Here is an 18,209-nt window from a genome sequence, read left to right as displayed (position 1 = left end):
ATCAGGGTTTTCTAATATTCATTTTTTCTACTTAGTTATATGTAATAACTAGCTTAAAAACCATTGTCCTTAGAGAACCTGGTAACTCACTCTGAGATAAGGACACAGCAAAGAAAGCTGAGGAAATATGTGGATAAGTATTGGCCAATATATGGATAACCTCAATGAGGTTGGACCTTCATTTACCAGGAGACCAAGCAACTTCCTTGTGACCAAGACATTTGATGAAATGTCTTCAGTATAGGAATTTGGAGAATATGTGAAATTCTACCAGATTCCATTAGAAGAACAAAATTGACAGATGGAGGCAAGTAAAGAGAGTCAAGGGTAGAGTAATGAATAATTGTTGACTGCCTGCTATGTGCCAAGGGTTTTGTTGTCATGACAATTTTTTGAGGTTGGTACAATTGATGCCACTTATTGAAAGACGAAGCTGAAGCTTCAAAAATTTCTGAGTAACTTGCCCAAGATCAAATGCACTGTAAGAGGCAGAGCTGGAACCAGGTAACTGACTCTCAGGAGAGGAAAGGAAGTGATTCTTTAAGAAGAAGGAACACTTTGCTCCGGGACTCTGTAGACAGGGACAATGTCTTGGAAGAGGGAGGGAGTATATGGGAGCTGGAAGCTTCACTCAAAACAGCGTGAGTATACCAGGAATTGACTGGGGATCAACAGAATCCATACTGAGCCCATGATGATTTCTGAAAAAGTCTTCTTTTTATTGAATGAAACCTCATCTCACTATAATTTCATTCATTTATGGGCTTATCCATCCATTTAACAAATATTTATTGAGGACCATGGGTTGAGGGGAAGAACTCCATTCACCAAGGCAGACACACCAACTCTAATCTCTTTTCCACTTGTCAGCCCTTCAAGTCTTTGGAAACTGCTATCATGTCCAGTCTCCTGTCTCCCTGCCTTATCTAGACCAAATATCCCCCAGTTCTCCACTTCGAGCCCTTTCACCTTTTTGATTCCTCTTTTCTAGGAGTGTGTCTCCTTGAACTGTGACATACTGGAAGTTCTTCCAGTATAGATAGAGCGAGACCCTTAACAACCTCATTGGAACACTATTCTATTACTACAGCTTACGATAACACCTCTTTGTCTGGCTACCCCATTTCTCTGTTTTCCACTGAATCTACTCCTGTGGGTCCTTGCAAAACTAGACTCTCTCTGCTCCAAATTCCTAATATGACCACTACAGCTCAGTGTCCTACTTGATTATATTCTTCTTTGTTCCTTTGTCCTTACGTGATTGTTTTACTCCTGAACTAGATTCTAAATTCCTGTTTACAATGCATTTTACTCATAGTATTTCATTTATTCCTTACAAGCAACTGCATGAGGGCTAATAGTGTCCTAGTTCACATATAAAGAAACTGATACACCCCACCCCACACCCCCGCAAAGTTCAGTAATTTGCTGAAGACACATAGGAAGTTGGGAACAGAATTACAATTTTAATTCAGGTTCTCAGACTCTGAATTTTATGTCTTTACAACTCACCTTTACTTGTCAGTCCTTCAAGCTTCAGACACAGGGCTGAGCACATAGTACATGCTCAATAAACACTTGCTACCTGTTTGGTTTGTTGCTCAGAGTGGAGAGGAAGAAGGCTGAGGATACAAAGGCATAAGGTTTGCAGCCATCCACTGAGTGGAAGTAAGCATAGTTGGCAAACCTGCCCTGTTGTAAAAGTCCTGATCATAAGAGAGGAACTTAGAGTGGCCATGAAGCTATCTCTGCCTGCCTGCCTGCCTGCCTTCCTTCTGCCTGCTTTCCTGACTAAGCAGGACCCAGGAACCTTTTTAGGACACAGAAAAGGAGGAAAAGTCTGTTGGGTTGACAATACTGATCCTGCAAAAACTGGCCAGAATAGTTGTGTTATTGTCTAAACCACGGATACTTAGCTGCAGCAGCTTGTTTAGTATCAATAAGGCAGAGACACTTAGCCAAACACTTTGAGAATTTGGCTAAACCTATGCACAGAAGAGACAGAGGAGATCCATGCTGCCCCAGGTTTAACAACCGCACTTCATGGCCCTTGAATTGAGAATGAAAGTTCTTCTCTTGAGGCCTCCACATTTAGAACATGTGCACAAAAGCAACAATTCATCAATAGTGAATTAACTCAATTTGGTACTACACAGGCAAAAATGTCCAGTTATCTACTCTTTGCTGGACTGCACCTGATGAGAAAACAAATGAATATGTATTAAAGAGGAAGCAGAAAACTATTTTAGCAGGTTTTTTTTTTTTTTTACTCTTTTGCAAATGTACAAATTTGTCAAGATAGCTTGGGTGACCTCTGGCTTTGGAACCCTAATCTCACCTTTCTGATAGTCCTGTAATGCTTCTTTGCATTTTGCTTATCGGATCATGTCTTTTTACCAAAGTCAAGTGTATGCTGAATCTATACTTACTTGGTCTGCAAATGCATTCGTCAGAGACAGATACGGGGCTGGGTATGTTGCAAAAATTAGTGCTGTTGCATTTTCTCCCACGATGAGCAATTTTCCACCAGCAAAGGACATAAGCCCATCTATGAAAGAGAGAGCTCTTGTGCATTAGTGTTCTCTGGGCCAGGGTGAAGGAGGGGAGGCCCTTGCAGGCCTATGCCAGGCTTTGTGTTAAACAACTTCAATTAAACACTTTAAGGTTTGTTTTGACATATCTGTATACTTTGCCTCTCTTCACTTTGTGATATGGTAGTTTCAGAACTGCCCAGGGGAATCCTAGGGCTGAGAATGAGGAAAGACAAAGCTCTTGATGGTTCATCCCAAACTTAGATAGACCCTCTCCTTAGCCAGTAACTTTTGGGAACCAATGTTCTTTTGGGGTGAACACTTGGAAATTTCAAGATTGACCTAAATCCAAAGTGGAGCATGAACCTTATCTGGGCAGAATTCATAGTTTCCAGCAAATTCTCAGCAACCCCCTAATGCCACTCCAGAATTTGAGGATGTCATGGTATAGTAAAGATGCTCTTCGAGTAAGAGATGTGACAGCCACCAGAACAGCCAGAGATCTCCCCAGGCCACTCTTGCCAGAGCAGTTGCTCTCTGCATTTCTAGTCTGATGTTGAATTTCTCTTTAGTCTTTCTTAGACTTTAATTCTCAGAGAGGCACTCTGTGCATAGTAAACTCTTCTCACAATCTATATCTCCAAGGCTTTGTTCCAAAATCCTAGTTCCTCAGGGTTTCAGTTTGAGAGTCAAAATGTCTTGAGACTTACCTTGGATGTGATGGAAGAAACTGCTGTAGCAATTGATTTCATGGAACCACAAGAATTCATAGAGGTCAAGTGTGTCAGATGGCTTATTTAAATCACATAGCTTTGTACTGACAGTCAGAACCAAAATCTGGGTGTTCATTTACCAGGGCAGTGTTTTACCCCAGAACACTTGCAGAACTGAAGTCTTGGCCCTTCAACAGAAGGCGGAGGAGGTTTCCCACCCAGCCCCTTCTCTGCTCTGCCCCTTCTGTGACTTTGTCACAAATTCCTTCTCTAAATACCTGTCATATCCTTTGACCACAGTGAACTTATCCTCTTTTGAATCAAAGAAAGCAGTCGCAAGAGCTGCTGGCCTCTTGCTTATTTTGTGCTTGCTCACATTTTAATTCTGGTTGAACCTAAAGATAGGTTCCTTTTAGTTCAGCCTTACACTTGAGATTCATCCATTTTCATTAAGAGGCTTAGTAAGTTTGCCCTAAAGACAATGTTGGCCCCATTATTTTAGAACTTAGGCAACTCTTAGAACTTACTGTCAATTGTAGAAATTGACATCCTTTTCTTGCCTTGTCTTTCTCTTCCTGACTTTCAAATTATGCCCAGCTCTCCCTCTCCTTTGAACTCCGCGGCCTACTCACCATAATAAATCCCAAAGAGGGTTGCAGCCCCTGCAAAGGCTCCCAAGAATTGGGCTCCCACATAAAAAGGCAACTTGAACCATTTCATCCGTCCAAAGAGACACAATGCAAAAGACACAGCTGGGTTAATGTGGCCACCTGCAAGGAAGATAAGATAATTGGGGATGGCAGAGGGAGGGCCAGCAAGGAGAATTATGAAGAAAATCTTATCTGGAGACCCACTGAAGAACTCACTCTTTTAGGCAAAGGATGTATGTGAAGACATAGGAGTTTGGGTGTGTAGGCGTTGTGTGTGTGTGCGTGTGCTTGGGGGGAGGTCTTGCTAATAAGCCTCATGGTATCATTAGAAGTATATTTTTCTATTATATACTTCAAAGAAAGTCTGGCTTTCTGACAAGAGAGCTGGGGCAGAAAGAAACTTTCTGTACTCATCTGGCTCAATTTTGTTGGATTTACCACTCTGTAACATCCCCAAGAGACTGATGTAAACTATTAATGCCAATAATTTTTTTAAAGTCAACAGACTTATAATGTTTAAATCTATGTCTAGAAATTCCCTAGACAGTCTCCAACATTTGGACTGAAAAGATGTGTCTGTTTAAGGGGAATGACCCATCGGATTGGCTCATGTCTGATGCCTCTCACCAAAATAAGAGGCCCCGCTGTTTTCAAGGTGATCATAGCGTCTGGGTGGATTCTTCTCATAAACAGTGTGTTTCTCTCACACACAGAAATGTAGCAACACTTCCCCCACTCCCAACCCAAATGGTAGCTAGAGAAATCAACCTCCTTGATTCTCATCTAGCCGCAAGATCACAAGATGAGATAGAGGTTCTGGCATTGTGGAAGTTCACGAACTTCCCCAGCTCACTTTGCCAGTGAGAACATCATCATCAACAACGATGAAAACAGCATCATCAACATTAAAAAGAGCAACAATATTCACTGAACACCTGCCAGACACTGTCATAAAAGTGTTGCATGCATTTAATCCTTTTAAGAACCCAACCAGATGGCTTTTGCTCCACTGAACAGAGAGGAAACTGAGGCACAGAAGTCCAGTCATGTCTGTAAGGCCGCATGCTTCGTAAATGATAGAACCAAAATTCAAACCTAGGTGTAGATTCTGCACTCTAGAATCTGTTCTATGTTATGCCACTTCTGGGCTTTATTCACCATTTATAATGACGTCTCTTCCCCACTGAGCAGGAAAACCCATTTCATGAATCCTCTTTGAGCAGATGGGGCTCACCTTCTTAGGGAAGGAGGATGTTCCCGGAGGAATACAGATGTGATTTTTGTAAGGAGGGAGAATTAGAATCAAATTGTGGACACAGTTTCAATACCAAAGTGATGATGATGATGATGATATTACGACTTCATTTGAACCTCCAGCAGAACCCACAGGAGAGCTTGTTTCTGGAAGGTCCTGCCCCTGTGGGCAAAGTGCTTTTCCTGAGTTGTCACACCAAAGTGGGCTTGCAGGGAATTCTGGGTATGGCTGTACTACAAGAGTCCTTTCTTCACCTGCCCCCGCCACTCAGGGACTAATATAAGCAAGAAGAACCCAATACACCAAAGCAGAGATGATTTCCCAAAGCCTTACAAATACTTCAACTATTCTGTTTTCAAATGCAAGAGAGCCACAAGGTTGGAGGGTAGGAGGAGTGTAGCTTATGGGGACAGCTGAAAACAGGACTTGGGAGAGGGAAACACACAGGTCAGTAGAAAGTTCCATATGCCACCTTGTTCTTCCTCTCCCAGAGACCAATTAAGAGCAGCTCCCACCCAGCCAAACTCACAGGTCAATGCCTGCCTGGACATACCTAGTGTGGGAGCACAAGGGGGCCACAAGAACTCCTCACATCAAAAATACCTCCTTTCAACTGATTCTACCAATGAGAGATTTATTTGTCTAACAAGCACCTTACCCAAATAAAATCTTCTAAATGTAGGTTTAAGCTTTTGAGGCCCTCATGATAAAGTTCACGCTGAGGCAGTCGTCATTATTTACCTTGAACCTCAAGCAACATCAGACAGTTAGCAGGTATTTGAGATACGAATGTTGAAGAAATAAATAATCAAAGACCTTGATTCAGATTGCTCAGACTGCAGAGCTCTATAGAGAGGGAAAGTCTTTTGGGGGATCAGTGAGAGTATGTCTAGGAGGTGGCATTGCAAAGCAATGAGGAAAATGGGCCAAGAGGTGGCATTGCAAAGCAATGAGGAAAATGGGCCAAGAGGTGGCAGAAGGGTTCAGAGAATAAGTTGGACCAGTGGCTCTGACCACTTTGGCTGGGGGCCAAGCGGCTACTAGAAATTGCTCCCTGCAGAGGTGAGTGGCCACCCCTGATTTACCACAAGCACAAAGCAGAGCAGTGTAGTGGAAAGAACATGAGTTAGAGTCAGAAAGTCCTGCACTCAAAACTTGGCTCTGCTGAGATGGTTGTGACGATTGGAGATGCTGCTGGAGCTCAGGAGGTACTAGATAAAAGTCTCTGATGAGCAGTAAGTTCTTGCAAGTTTCTATCCTAGGCAAGTGCCCACCTTTCCCATACCTACGGACAATTCTGTCACATAGATAACCTTATTATTTGAGTTGACATTAAGCAAGGGTATTTTGCCTTGCAAGCGAATTTATTTTACTTATGTGACATCGACAGCCACCACTGTAGTGTAGGTACAAGTAGGCAGTGTAAACACTTCATGTGAGATGCTGCCTAATTAGGGTGCTCAGTGTTCTGATTGTTGGATTTGATTGTCAGCTCTTGGCATAGTCACAAGGAAGCAGGGCATGGAAACTTCCTTGCAGTAAGGTCATGCTTTATATTTAAAAAGATGTCAGCTGACCTCATCAGTCTGTGACCACAAAATAAATCATATTTAAGTTTATACACAATATGCATTGGTTATTTTTGGAATTCTTAAAAGTGGCCCCTCACACGTGCCCATAAACCAGTATGTTGTTGAGGGCATCGTGAGAGTCCCCTCTCATCTGCAAATCTGCCTTTTCTATTCCTGCAGCTGAGGCTACTGAGGGTATCATCTGCGAGGATGTCATAGTTGGGCCACTGGTGCTGTCTCTGCATGTTCCCAAAGCCACAGCCCGGAAAAGCACTAGGTTCCAAACAGGGATGGGGAGACAGGAGCTGCTTTTCTGATCCGATGCCACCATTTACCTCCCATTGGATCTCACCGTCTCTTGTAAACAATTTGGTCGGCTTCTGGCTTCTAACCCTCTAACCACAGGGGCTTCCCCCGATGGGAAGATTCCATGCCATCCCCCTCACTACTTCTCCTTCCTACTTCTTTTTTCCTCCTACAATCGCTACAAACCCCCCTCTTCCCCGGCCAAGTGTATCAATGGTTACAAACAGATAGGAAGGGTGGTAGCAACTTCGGTAGGATCTGGGAGCAATTTATCACATAATAAACACTTTTTTTTTTAACCTTTTTTGGGGGTGTGCATGGTCCGGAAATCGAACCCAGGTCTCCTGAATGGAAGGTGAGCATTCTACCTCAGAACCACCCATGCACCCTTTCCTAGAGTAAGCATTTTACAGTGTCCAATTCAAGGTGTTGTGTGGGAGAAATACTCCCAAACCACACCTGCACCTAAAATAAGCAGCTGAAGATGTGCCTGTGTTTATATTGCATGGTTGATAGAAATCACACTTGGGTGGATGCATGGGAGCCGGTAAGGGCACAACTGAGGATCCTGTCTGCTTGCTTTAAGCTGGTTTCAAGGCCTGCCCTCTAACTAAACCTCGGCACATTCAGGGCAGTTCTTGGTTGTTCTTGCGCCTTACTAAGAGTTTGCCTGATGGTAAGCAGTATAGTGCTCAAAGCTCAGCAAAGGCTCAACAAACGTTTGAGCAGAAACATGCCAAGCAAATCATATATTTAGGAATCCGTGTAAGCTGGACCGCCCTAGGATCTGAGTTTGACCTATGGAAAGTGTGCCAACCTGCAAATATCCCTTTCATGTGCCCAGTCCAAGAAGGTCCAGGTGTCTAAGAAAGTCTTCAGTACTCAAAAGGCAGCATTTGTTGCAAAGCCACCTGCCTTAACTACAGGATCTTCTGCCAGGGTCAGTCTGCCCAAAGCTCCTGCCTGTAATTACCTTACCGTAGTAGACTATTGGATACATTGTGGAATAATGGGCTTTGCAGTCATTTAGACCTGGGTCTGACCTTTGCTCTACCTCATTATCAGCTGCAGGACTTCTGGCAATTGACCTATTCCCCCCTTTCTCCAGTTGTCTCTGTAAATGGAGATGATAATACCCACCTCAGAGAGCGGTTGTAAAATGCAAGGAGATAAAGCATGAGAAGCACCTAACACAGTGCCCAGCTGGTGGTGGCCACTTGGTTCCGTATCACTACGCATCTTGCCTCAGTGCTCTGGATCCCCGGATCAGGCTGCTAAAAGATTCAGAGAGCTACAGTCCCTCCCTAAATCCTCCAACTGCATTAAATATCATCATGTTATTTGGCTTCTCACAACCTTGAGACTGGCTTCCAATCAATCAGCCTGCTTCTCAGGGCCGAATAATTCAGGACTTTCTGGATCAGACCTGCATTTCCATGAAAGAAGAAATGCAGAGATGCAGATCCTCAGATTGCTGAGGATAAAGATCCAGGGGGTTGCTTCTATTGAGCTGATCTTCACTGAGCTATTTATGGAGTATTTAGGAAATGGTTTCCAGGCATGAGAGAGAATAAGTAAAAGACAAGCATTGATTAATGATGACTATTATGCATTGGCCAGACTTAGGAACTGGTCAGTTCTGAACTCTAAATCTCATCCTTCTGTCTTATTAAATGTTGTCTTTGGACAAATCACTTACCATTTAATTTTATTATCTGTAGGCAAAAGAATGGGATCAAGTACAAATTCTCACCAGATTGTTGAGAATTAAATAATTAAGATATGTGAAGCACCTGGCACCGTGTTGGCGCATTGGTGTGGTTGAGTTAATAGTGGGTGTTATTATTTCTCTTACTCACCAGAGACACCTCCACTCACATAAATGGCCATTGCGACAGCCATAGCAAATGCAACATTGATAGTGACGATCCCTCCAAAATGCCCTCGACTGAGGATGGCTTGGGCAACAGAGCCACATCCAAGCACCTAGAAGGAGAGGAAAGCTCAACAAGTAAGTGGCAGAAGGCACAAAGGCAGCGAGAACAATTTTTTAAGCAAATTTGTGGATGCGGGCAACATTGGGCTCCACACAAATCAAATCATAAAATCCATCTATGCACAGATAGTGAAATGGTGGTCTTGAGGCTAACTCTGGCTTGCAGATGTGTCTTGTTGGGCTCGTACAGTGTCAAAATTTTGCCTACATTTATAAGTCAGGTAATTTCACACAGCAATGCAGGATTCCAACTTTTAAAAAATTCAAATGTGTAGGTTCACATATGGCTGTAAGAAAATAGTACAGAGATTCCTTGTACCTCTTATCCATCTCCCATCTGGGTATAAAATATATAGTGTGAAATAAACAATCAGAAAATCTGATAAACCTATGGGGAAATAATCTCCTGGAGCAGAGTAGCATGCGGCTGCCCTCCTTCAGAAAGAGCAAGTGCTCTCCCAGTGGGCTCACTTAATTTCACCTGTTTGGGTCACCTTTCTGCCACTGTAGGCATTTGAGTTTAAGATCTCTGCTCTGGAGGTTGCCACTATATATAAGTTGACCCAAACAATCGTAGAAACACCCAACAAGTTGGAAATCCATTTATACCATGGATTATAAAGAATATCTGACATGCAAGAAAACAAAGGAGAACTGTTGGGGGGATAGAATTGGAAATCAAACCCCTTTATCCAGTCTTTTCTCCCTGATGAGGCTGTAGTTCCTAGAGAGCAGAGGCTGCCTAACTGCTTTTTGTATTCTCTACTGCATCAAGCATGGTGCTATACTTGTATGAATCTCTCTGCAGGCAGTTATACAATGAAGTTGAAGCATGATAGTAAATCTCTGATAATCTCCAGCTGATAGTGGATAATTTGGAGGACAGAATCAGTATTCAGAATGATATGGAATAAATATATTATGGTACATCCATTCAAAGGACAAGTATGCAGCCATAAAATAGAAAGAAGGAGATAATGTGCCTACCAAAATGGAGTGATACCCAAGATGTATTATTAAATATAAACTATATTGTTAAATAAAACATGTACTGCCAATTGCATTAAAAATTCATTCTGTCATTTCATTTATATGCATGAGCTGTCTCCATGAATGCATAAGCAGCAGGAAATGTGAATGCACCCTGTGATGGGAAATCAGACAGGTCTGGGAGGAAGATTTCCCATTGTATGGCCTTTTCATCATGTATTTACTAAACTTTTTAAAGTGGGTACTACATATTCTTTGAACAACCAGTCATAAACCATTTAATCATGGTCCATTAAGGAAACATCTGATAAGAAAGGATTATTGGAAAGAAGAAAGTGCTTAATTGAAAGATGGAAGAGTCATATGCAAGTTAGGAAAGAAAACTTTAGGCCAAGATAAGAAATGGTCATCAGCCATCCATGCTGTTCTTTAAAAAGATAGTGTGGGCCTGAATGTATGAGTTTTGAGTCTGCAGAAGTCATTAGATCATTGCTCTTTTGAATTGATCAATTTTTCCTAAAATACAGAGTCCAGTTTGAGATTCATAATTAAAGAAGAGCAGCTAACTTAGGGAAGGTTCAGCATCAGGAAATACTATTTAAAGTCAGGAAAATAAAGCATATGAGGAAAGCTTTCAGAAATGAGTTTATCTAAGGAGAAAATATTAAGAACATGAAGGCTTCTTTTCAAGAAGATAACTAGATATTGAGTATCTTCACAGTGGGATGAACTAAAGGAACTAAATGAAATGAGAGGTTGCACGTAAACAATTTCCTGATAGTGTTGAATGCTAAATAGCTCTCTGGGGTCCATTTGTGAAGTCCTTCAGAGGTACATAATTTATAAACAAGGGAAATTTAATACACATGGAATGATTTCTATTTGCTCCTCTCTGAAGGCACAGAGATTACCTAGATGATCTTTTAATGTCCCTTCCAGTCCCCAGTTCTAAGAAAGATTGACCTTAGTTCTAACTGTTCATAGTAAGGAGAAGTAGGAGAGCTTGACATCTCGAGGAAAGCTCCACACATAATATCCACATGGCAGACTTTGAGTTTAATCACAAATTTGGCTCTGTACCTCATGTTGAATTTTAAATGAAATTGCAGCAGTAACATGTCCCTTTTTCCCTTTTGAAGAAATTTCCTGGGACCATTTCATAGCCTACCAATTTTACATTACTTTTTCTAGAATCCCTATTATAATAACTGCCAAAATGAAAATCACATTGCTGTCTTTCTTTTAAATTTAAAGCCAATTAAATATATCAGACACAAACTTCAAGCTAACTAGAATTATGGTAGTATCTTCTGAAAAGAGGGGAAAAAAACAAAAACATTATTGACAGGTGACAAGACCTGATTTAGACAGCTGTGAACAAGAAGAGACTTATCAAAAAAAAATTTTTTTTTAATTTAAAAAAAAGAAGAGACTTATCAGAGATCAGTCCTGCGTTATCACAACTTTCCAAATAAATATCTTCCCTCTCTTACAGTTTTGATGCGTGTGCACACAAGCTAGGTTAGAGGGATGTAACAGCTTTAAATGGCTCTAATGGATGAGGGAGCTCTCTGCTCTATCACATTTCACTGGGATTAATAACCTCTTCCACTCTAGATCTGAAATAGCCTTTTGTCCTTTTCTAGGGAGGATGTTCTAGGTGAAAGGAAACAGAGGAGAAATGAGCAGCGTGAGGGCTTCTGTTATCCTCAGCAGAAATCACCACTCACAATATTTCAGCCCGGATTTACAGCACAGTTTCTTAATTTGTAAATACGCTTATGATAGCCTGAAAAGCAATGAAGACGGGTAACTGCCTGCTGGTATCTTCTATTGCCTTTCTTCTCCTACTTGTATTCACAGCATCAGGGAAGCGGATCTCGGCTTTTCTGATATATCATGGTCTAGTTGCTGGGGAATTATTGGTCACCCACTTTGGTTTCCTTTTTCTGCATGCCCTGTGTACTTATCTTCCTTTAAATTGAGAAAACTGTCCTTTATGGTGTTACAGATAAATCTTCCTTCATGGTTACCTGCTCTAAACTTTAAGAATTGCCACACCTTTCTACTTTTTAAAAGGATCTCATAATCATATCTTTTTTGTCCTCACTATCTGGAAAGCTTTTCTTGGCCCCTCATCCATTCGTATTCTTCTCACCAAATCTCACCTTTCTCCCCTGATTTGACTTCTCTGAAGTTCACTTCTACTGTCTGTACTATACAATTACTACTTAATTGTCTTCCAAGTACCTGATCTTGATTTCCTTATTTAGAAAACAATTTATTTATTCTTTACTCTTGGATGTGCTGTTTCCTCAGTGTTCCACCTACTCCTTCCCTACAGGTCATCTACAGACCTTCCAGATCTCTTCCACCTTCTTGCCAGGGTTGAGCTCCTGCTCAGTTTACATGCTTTCTCCAGAACAGTTAGTAAATTACAAAACCGTAAGGGGTGGGACAATTACAAAGCCATAGATAAAGTCTTTTTTTTCCAATTTCAAAATTTTTAAAATTATTTTTATTAAGATATCTTAACGCACATACAGTCCATCAGAGTATAGTCAGTGGCTCAGAATTTCATCACATAGCTGTGCATTCATTATGATTATCATTTTTAGAATGTTTGTATCACTCCAGAAAAAGAAACTTAAAAAGGGAGAAAACTCATGTATCCCATACCTCTTACCTCTCCCTCTCGTTGACCACTAGTATTTCAATCTGCCCATTTTTTTTCTACCCCTTATCCCGCCCCCCACCCAGTATTTATTTATTTTTGTCCTTATTTTCTTACTCATCTGTCCATACCCTGGATAAAAGGAGCATGAGACATGAGGTTTTCACAATCACATGCTCACATTGTAAAGGCTGTATAGTTATACAATTATCTTCAAGAATCAAGGCTACTGGAATACAGTTCAACAGTTTCCCTCTAGCCACTCCAATATACCATAGACTAATAAGGGATATCTGTATAATGCATAAGAATAACCTCCAGGATGGCCTCTCAACTTTGTTTGAAGTCTCTCAGCCACAGAAACTTTGTTTTGTCTCATTTCTCTCTTCCCCCTTTTAGTCAAGAAGGCTTTCTCAATTCCATTGATACTGGATCCTGGCTCATCCCTAAGAGTCATGCCTCATGCCGGCAAGGAGATTTATACTTCTGGGAGTTATGCCCCATAGCGGGGAGGGCAGTGAGTTCACCTGCCAAGGTGGCTTAGAGAAAAAGGCCACACCTGAGCAACAAAAGAGGGTTTGTGGGGGTGATTATAAGTAGGCTTAGCTTCTCCTTTGCAGGAATAAGCTTCATAAGGGTGAGCCCCAAGATCGAGGGCTGAGCCTATTGAATTGGTTGTTCCCACTGCTTGCAAGTGTATCAGGAATTCCTCAGATGGGGAAGTTTAATACTTCTTCCTTTCTTTTCAAGTCCCTAAGAGGACTTTGCAAACTTTTTTATTCTCTGCCCAAATTACTCTGGGATGTATTGGGACATCACACTAACTTGCGCAAACCAACAAGATCTCATACCCTATTCAAGATTCCATGTAATTATGGTGTTCAAATAAACTGACCATACAAGTTAAATTAGATAATACATTGCCAAAAATATAAATTTTGCACCAAATAAACATCTCTCCCTTTTGTATCACACAGAAGTTAAAATTTTAAAATAGAAATCATATCATCTGTCACCCTGTATTCTGATTTACCTTAGTCCTATTCAGATCAGTTGAAGTCTGATCCCTTTTTCAACTTTTTAAAGAGTTGCTATATGGGGTAATGCTGATTTTCATACTTCAGAGCTCTAACTCTGAGTCTCAGGTGCTGCATAAATACCCGAAGTTTCAGGGAATGACCAGGTTATACATAAATTGCTTCATTGTGTCCCCAAAGCTCATTTGTGTCTCGCTAACTGTCACTCATATTCTCCCAATAGCGTCACCAAGCCTTCTCTCTTCATCCTACTCCATTCAATCCTCTTTCCACAAGCAAATCATTCCATCTTCTATTTGACTCAACACTTAGTAATTGCAACTCAGAATATTATGTAAGCATTGTTCTCCTTCTATCTACTGCTGCATAACTACCTTCAAACTTAGTGGTTTAAAATGATAACATTTATTTTGCTCATGAATCTGCAGTTTGGGTAGGGTTTGGCAAGGCATTTCAATTCTGCTCTATTCAGTATCCAATGTAGTGGCTCAAAAGCATTATCTGAAGGCTTGTGCATTCACACGTCTAGTGATCGATGCTGGCTGTAAATTTATGTCACACTGGAGTGCTGGTCAAAGCACCTAAAACATCTCCAGGGCTTCTTTGCAATGATAGCTAGGTTCTAAAGGTGAGCGTCATACGGGCTCTAGAACCTGTGTCCTTAAGTCCTACACCACACCACTTCTGAGTTTATAGCACTGTGCTACAGCATGCAGACTGGATTTTATGTCGGCATTCTCCCTATAACGTCCTTCATAGGTGATCATCTGGGCCATGCTGGATTACCTTTAGGGGTTGGGAACTCATTACCACACTAGACAAATTGTTTTCTTTTCTTTTCTTTTCTTTTTTTTATTGTTCCAGTGGTTGGGAACTCTCTTCATGAAGGAAATCATTTTGTCTCTTTATTATCACTCTCCAAAGATGGGTCATTTCATAGTTGGGGAGTTTTTAGTGCTTTGGGTAGGAAAGCAACACTAGAAAAGACAGGACCGATGCAATTTTTATTATCGTCTCTCATGCATGACAAGAATGTGGGAAATAATTTCAAGGGAAAAAGAAGAAATACATTGAAAAGACAGAATTACCACAAAAGAGTGGTGGGTGCATGTGTAAGGCGCCCCTAGTCCCCCCACCCCCCTCCCTAATCACTCAGTCCAAACATTCTGGAATCATCTGCTATTCTTTCCCCTCCTCTCCGTTGGCTTCCCATACCCAAGCATTCCCGCATCCTACTAAGCCTTCTTCTGTAGCCTCTGACTAGTTTCCCCACCTCTAGTCGCTCTCTATCCAGCATCCACGCTGGATAAAACATCTATTTCCTGATCTCTTCCTACTGCTCAGGAAATGTTGCACAAACTCCACAACTTGCTACGGAAGGCTCTCCACTGGCGGACCCCTCGGCCCAGAATTCCTCATCACGATTCCTCTGCATCAGCCAGGATGGCATCCTAGTCACTGTCCTTTGAGCCCATGATGCTCCTTCCCGCCTCTGTCCACCTGCTCATGTGTTACCTTCCAGCAGGGGCAGCCTTTCCCTGAACCTTCCCTGACCAGACCCATCTATTCTTAACACTGAGCTGAAAGCCTACTTTTCCCAGGAAGCCTTCTTTGACAGCTTAAGCCCACAGAGATCCCTTCTCCTATGTCTCCACATTGTCATTTCATTACAACCCATCTTGTTTTGCAGCTCCCCACCAACACAATAATATCCTTTAGAATAGCTCATGCTTCTTCGTATTCCTTGCTCAAACAACATTTGATGAAAGAAATTAAAATCCCTTAATAAACATGGGAGCAGGGGTGTCTGGGAAACCATATGTAAATGCCTTTTCAAGAGAAAAGGTCTATTTTGGAGCAAGATGTGAAAAGTGCGAGGTGTAGTTCCTAAGAAATAATAATTTAGACCGTTGGGCAGTTGCCACGACCCTGCAAGAGGCTGTTTCATGGAGACAATGCGAGAACTAAAAGGATGACATGATTTTCATGAACTGAAACTCTGGGAAAGGCAGAGGGAATAATGAGCCCACAGATTTTATAGCATTTGACTGTTCGCACATCTCCTGCGCTTCCTTTAAAGTGTAAATCAAGATGTTCTTAGCTCAGTACATAATGCATAGTAGACAATAAATATTTATTCAGTGATTTTGCAAACACTTTGCCCTTTCAGATAACCAGTAGTTCATGAAGGTTAGGAAATCCTTAGTAAAATGCTTGCAAATGCATGCAACCTGGGGCAATTATTGCAAAGGGTTTGTGATTCCTGTGTGCATCAAACATTGTCCAAAGGCAGAAAAAATAATATGTTCTGCATTTTATTATATTTTATTTCATATTTCACTATTTGAAATGTATGCAGATGTTAATAATCAATAAAAAAGTATTATTAATTCACAGTACCCTTTAGTGATTCAGGACTTTAAGAATTAATGGATACTAAAAGAGAAGTTACTATCCTATGGAGTTCTTGAAAAACAAAATTGAAGTTAAAAAAAGGTCTTACTACTCAAATTAATTCACAAAACAAACAAACAAACAAAAAACACCCCAAATTTGGGAAACATTATCATAGACTTAAAAACATAGGCTGCATATTTACTATCTTTTGGTCATCTCTTTTAGGGTAATGTGAAGGAATACAAATAATAGGTACCATCTATTTGTTGCCTGCTTTGTGCCACATTCCATGCTAAAGTTTGATCTGTATTATTTCATCATTATTGCATTATTAATTTACAATCACCCTGGGAGTAAGTATTTTTATCTCTATTTTATGAAGGAAATTAAGACTCAGAAAGGTCAACTAACTCATCCAATGATACATGGTCATAAAGAGCCAGAGCTAGGAGCTAATCCCAGGTCTGCCTTAGGCAGAGGCCTATGCTCTTAACCACTACACAGAGGATGGAGCAAGAGGTCATCAGAAGCAACCAAAGCCCCCCAAAATTCATGGAAATATTCAGGGAGAACATTGGGGTTTCCACGGGATGTGGGATGGGGGCAGTAGTCTATTTGCTCATTGAAAGTAAAGAGCTATCTGAGAAAGCCAAAGAACTTGGAGACTCTAGGCAGCAGGCATCTGTTACCAATCTATCCAGTATGGAAGGCTGCACTGTAAGCCAGACACATCAGCCCAAGGAGAAAGAACAGAGGCTGAAGCTAATTTGGGAACCTCTTTGTAGTTCCTAGTCTTTGTGTCTTGATGTATGGCTTTTCTGGTGACAACAGATGTGGTCATCCTGGTTCAGAAAATACCCAACCCTGTGCCTTTTCTCCAAAGCTTTCCAATGACCTTGAGAAAAATCCTTTTCAGCTGCCTTTCCCCCTCTTTTTCAGAGATCATCGAGACATGCTGGTGTTTAAGTCCAGCTTAATTTTGCTGAACTTATTTTCTTGATTTCTATTTGCCTGACTGCCAGCTCTTCTTACATAGATGACTTCTACTCGTTGACCAAGTGCTCACCAGTGGAAAGCAAGACCTAAAGGCAGAGGGAAACCCATTTCTCTCTTATTACCTCCTTTACTCACAGTGTCCTCTGATTTTGCGATTATCAGCAGAAGGCAAACTTATACCTAATGCTACCCAAACTTTCTTAATACTGGGTAGGGACACTGAGATAATGCCTGCATGCATCTTTCCACAACCGATGAGGCACACCCACAGGCCACATAGATTTCTTGTGTCACTGGCCAGCATTCACGAGACTTATTTAACATTCATTTCTATTTTCAAGACCAAAACCCAAAGGAAGGAAAAAAATAAATATAATTGAATAAAAGATCCAAGGGGCCAAACAGTTCCCCCACTCCCCTCTGCCCCTTTTAGGGCACCAGAGCCAAAGAAGTAACCAAGATAACCATCCTGAAATGCCCTATTAACTTCAAATTTCACCTGACTAGTGTTTATTATTCTTCTTAATTATTTTTTCTAGGAAGCCAACATGCTCCTTTAATCCAGTAGTACCTGTTCAGGGCGTATTTTTCATAGGCATGGGGCAGCAACAATGCAACCCAAGTTGTGTATGATTGAAGCTGTACGTTGACACAGCTCTTGGAAATAGATGAGGAATACATTTTAAATTAAAAATAACTTCAAGTAGATATTTTGTCACTAAATGATAGAAATGTTCATAAAACAGAAGTCAACATTAAAAAAGCATGTCTGTGGCAACATTTGTATTTTAAATAAACAGATTTGTTCATAGATCTGTATCTATCTATCCATCCAATTTTTCTCATGTAGTCTCCATAATAACCTGATGGGGAGGAAAATACTCCTGTTTTCATCTAAAGAAACCAAGAAAGTAAGTAATTTGCCTGAGGACATACAGCTAGTGAAAAGATCTTTGTGAAGCCACAGCTGACATTTGCGTCTAAAGTTCATGCTCCTACGCCTACGTTGAACTGCTCTCACCTACCCCTGAGCCAAACAAGTAGTTTGTCCAGATTTGTGCTTCAGAAGTCTGTCTTTTAAAAAATCAAATCA

General features: G+C 41.1%; 1 protein-coding gene across 1 annotated transcript in view; it reads right to left on the bottom strand.

The window, feature by feature from the left end:
* Window positions 1-18,209, bottom strand: part of AQP9 (aquaporin 9) — a 48,223-nt gene that overhangs the window by 11,308 nt on the left and 18,706 nt on the right. The window contains exons 2-4 of the mRNA XM_077128029.1: window positions 8,886-9,012; window positions 3,877-4,014; window positions 2,430-2,548 (exon numbers count right to left, since the gene is read on the bottom strand). Of these exons, the coding sequence (XP_076984144.1) occupies window positions 2,430-2,548; window positions 3,877-4,014; window positions 8,886-9,012 (384 nt within the window). The remainder of the gene's footprint in view (window positions 1-2,429; window positions 2,549-3,876; window positions 4,015-8,885; window positions 9,013-18,209) is intronic.

This window comes from Tamandua tetradactyla, chromosome 14 (assembly GCF_023851605.1).
Source record: "Tamandua tetradactyla isolate mTamTet1 chromosome 14, mTamTet1.pri, whole genome shotgun sequence".
Lineage (NCBI taxonomy): Eukaryota > Metazoa > Chordata > Mammalia > Pilosa > Myrmecophagidae > Tamandua > Tamandua tetradactyla.
This window is presented reverse-complemented; position numbering and strand designations above follow the sequence as displayed.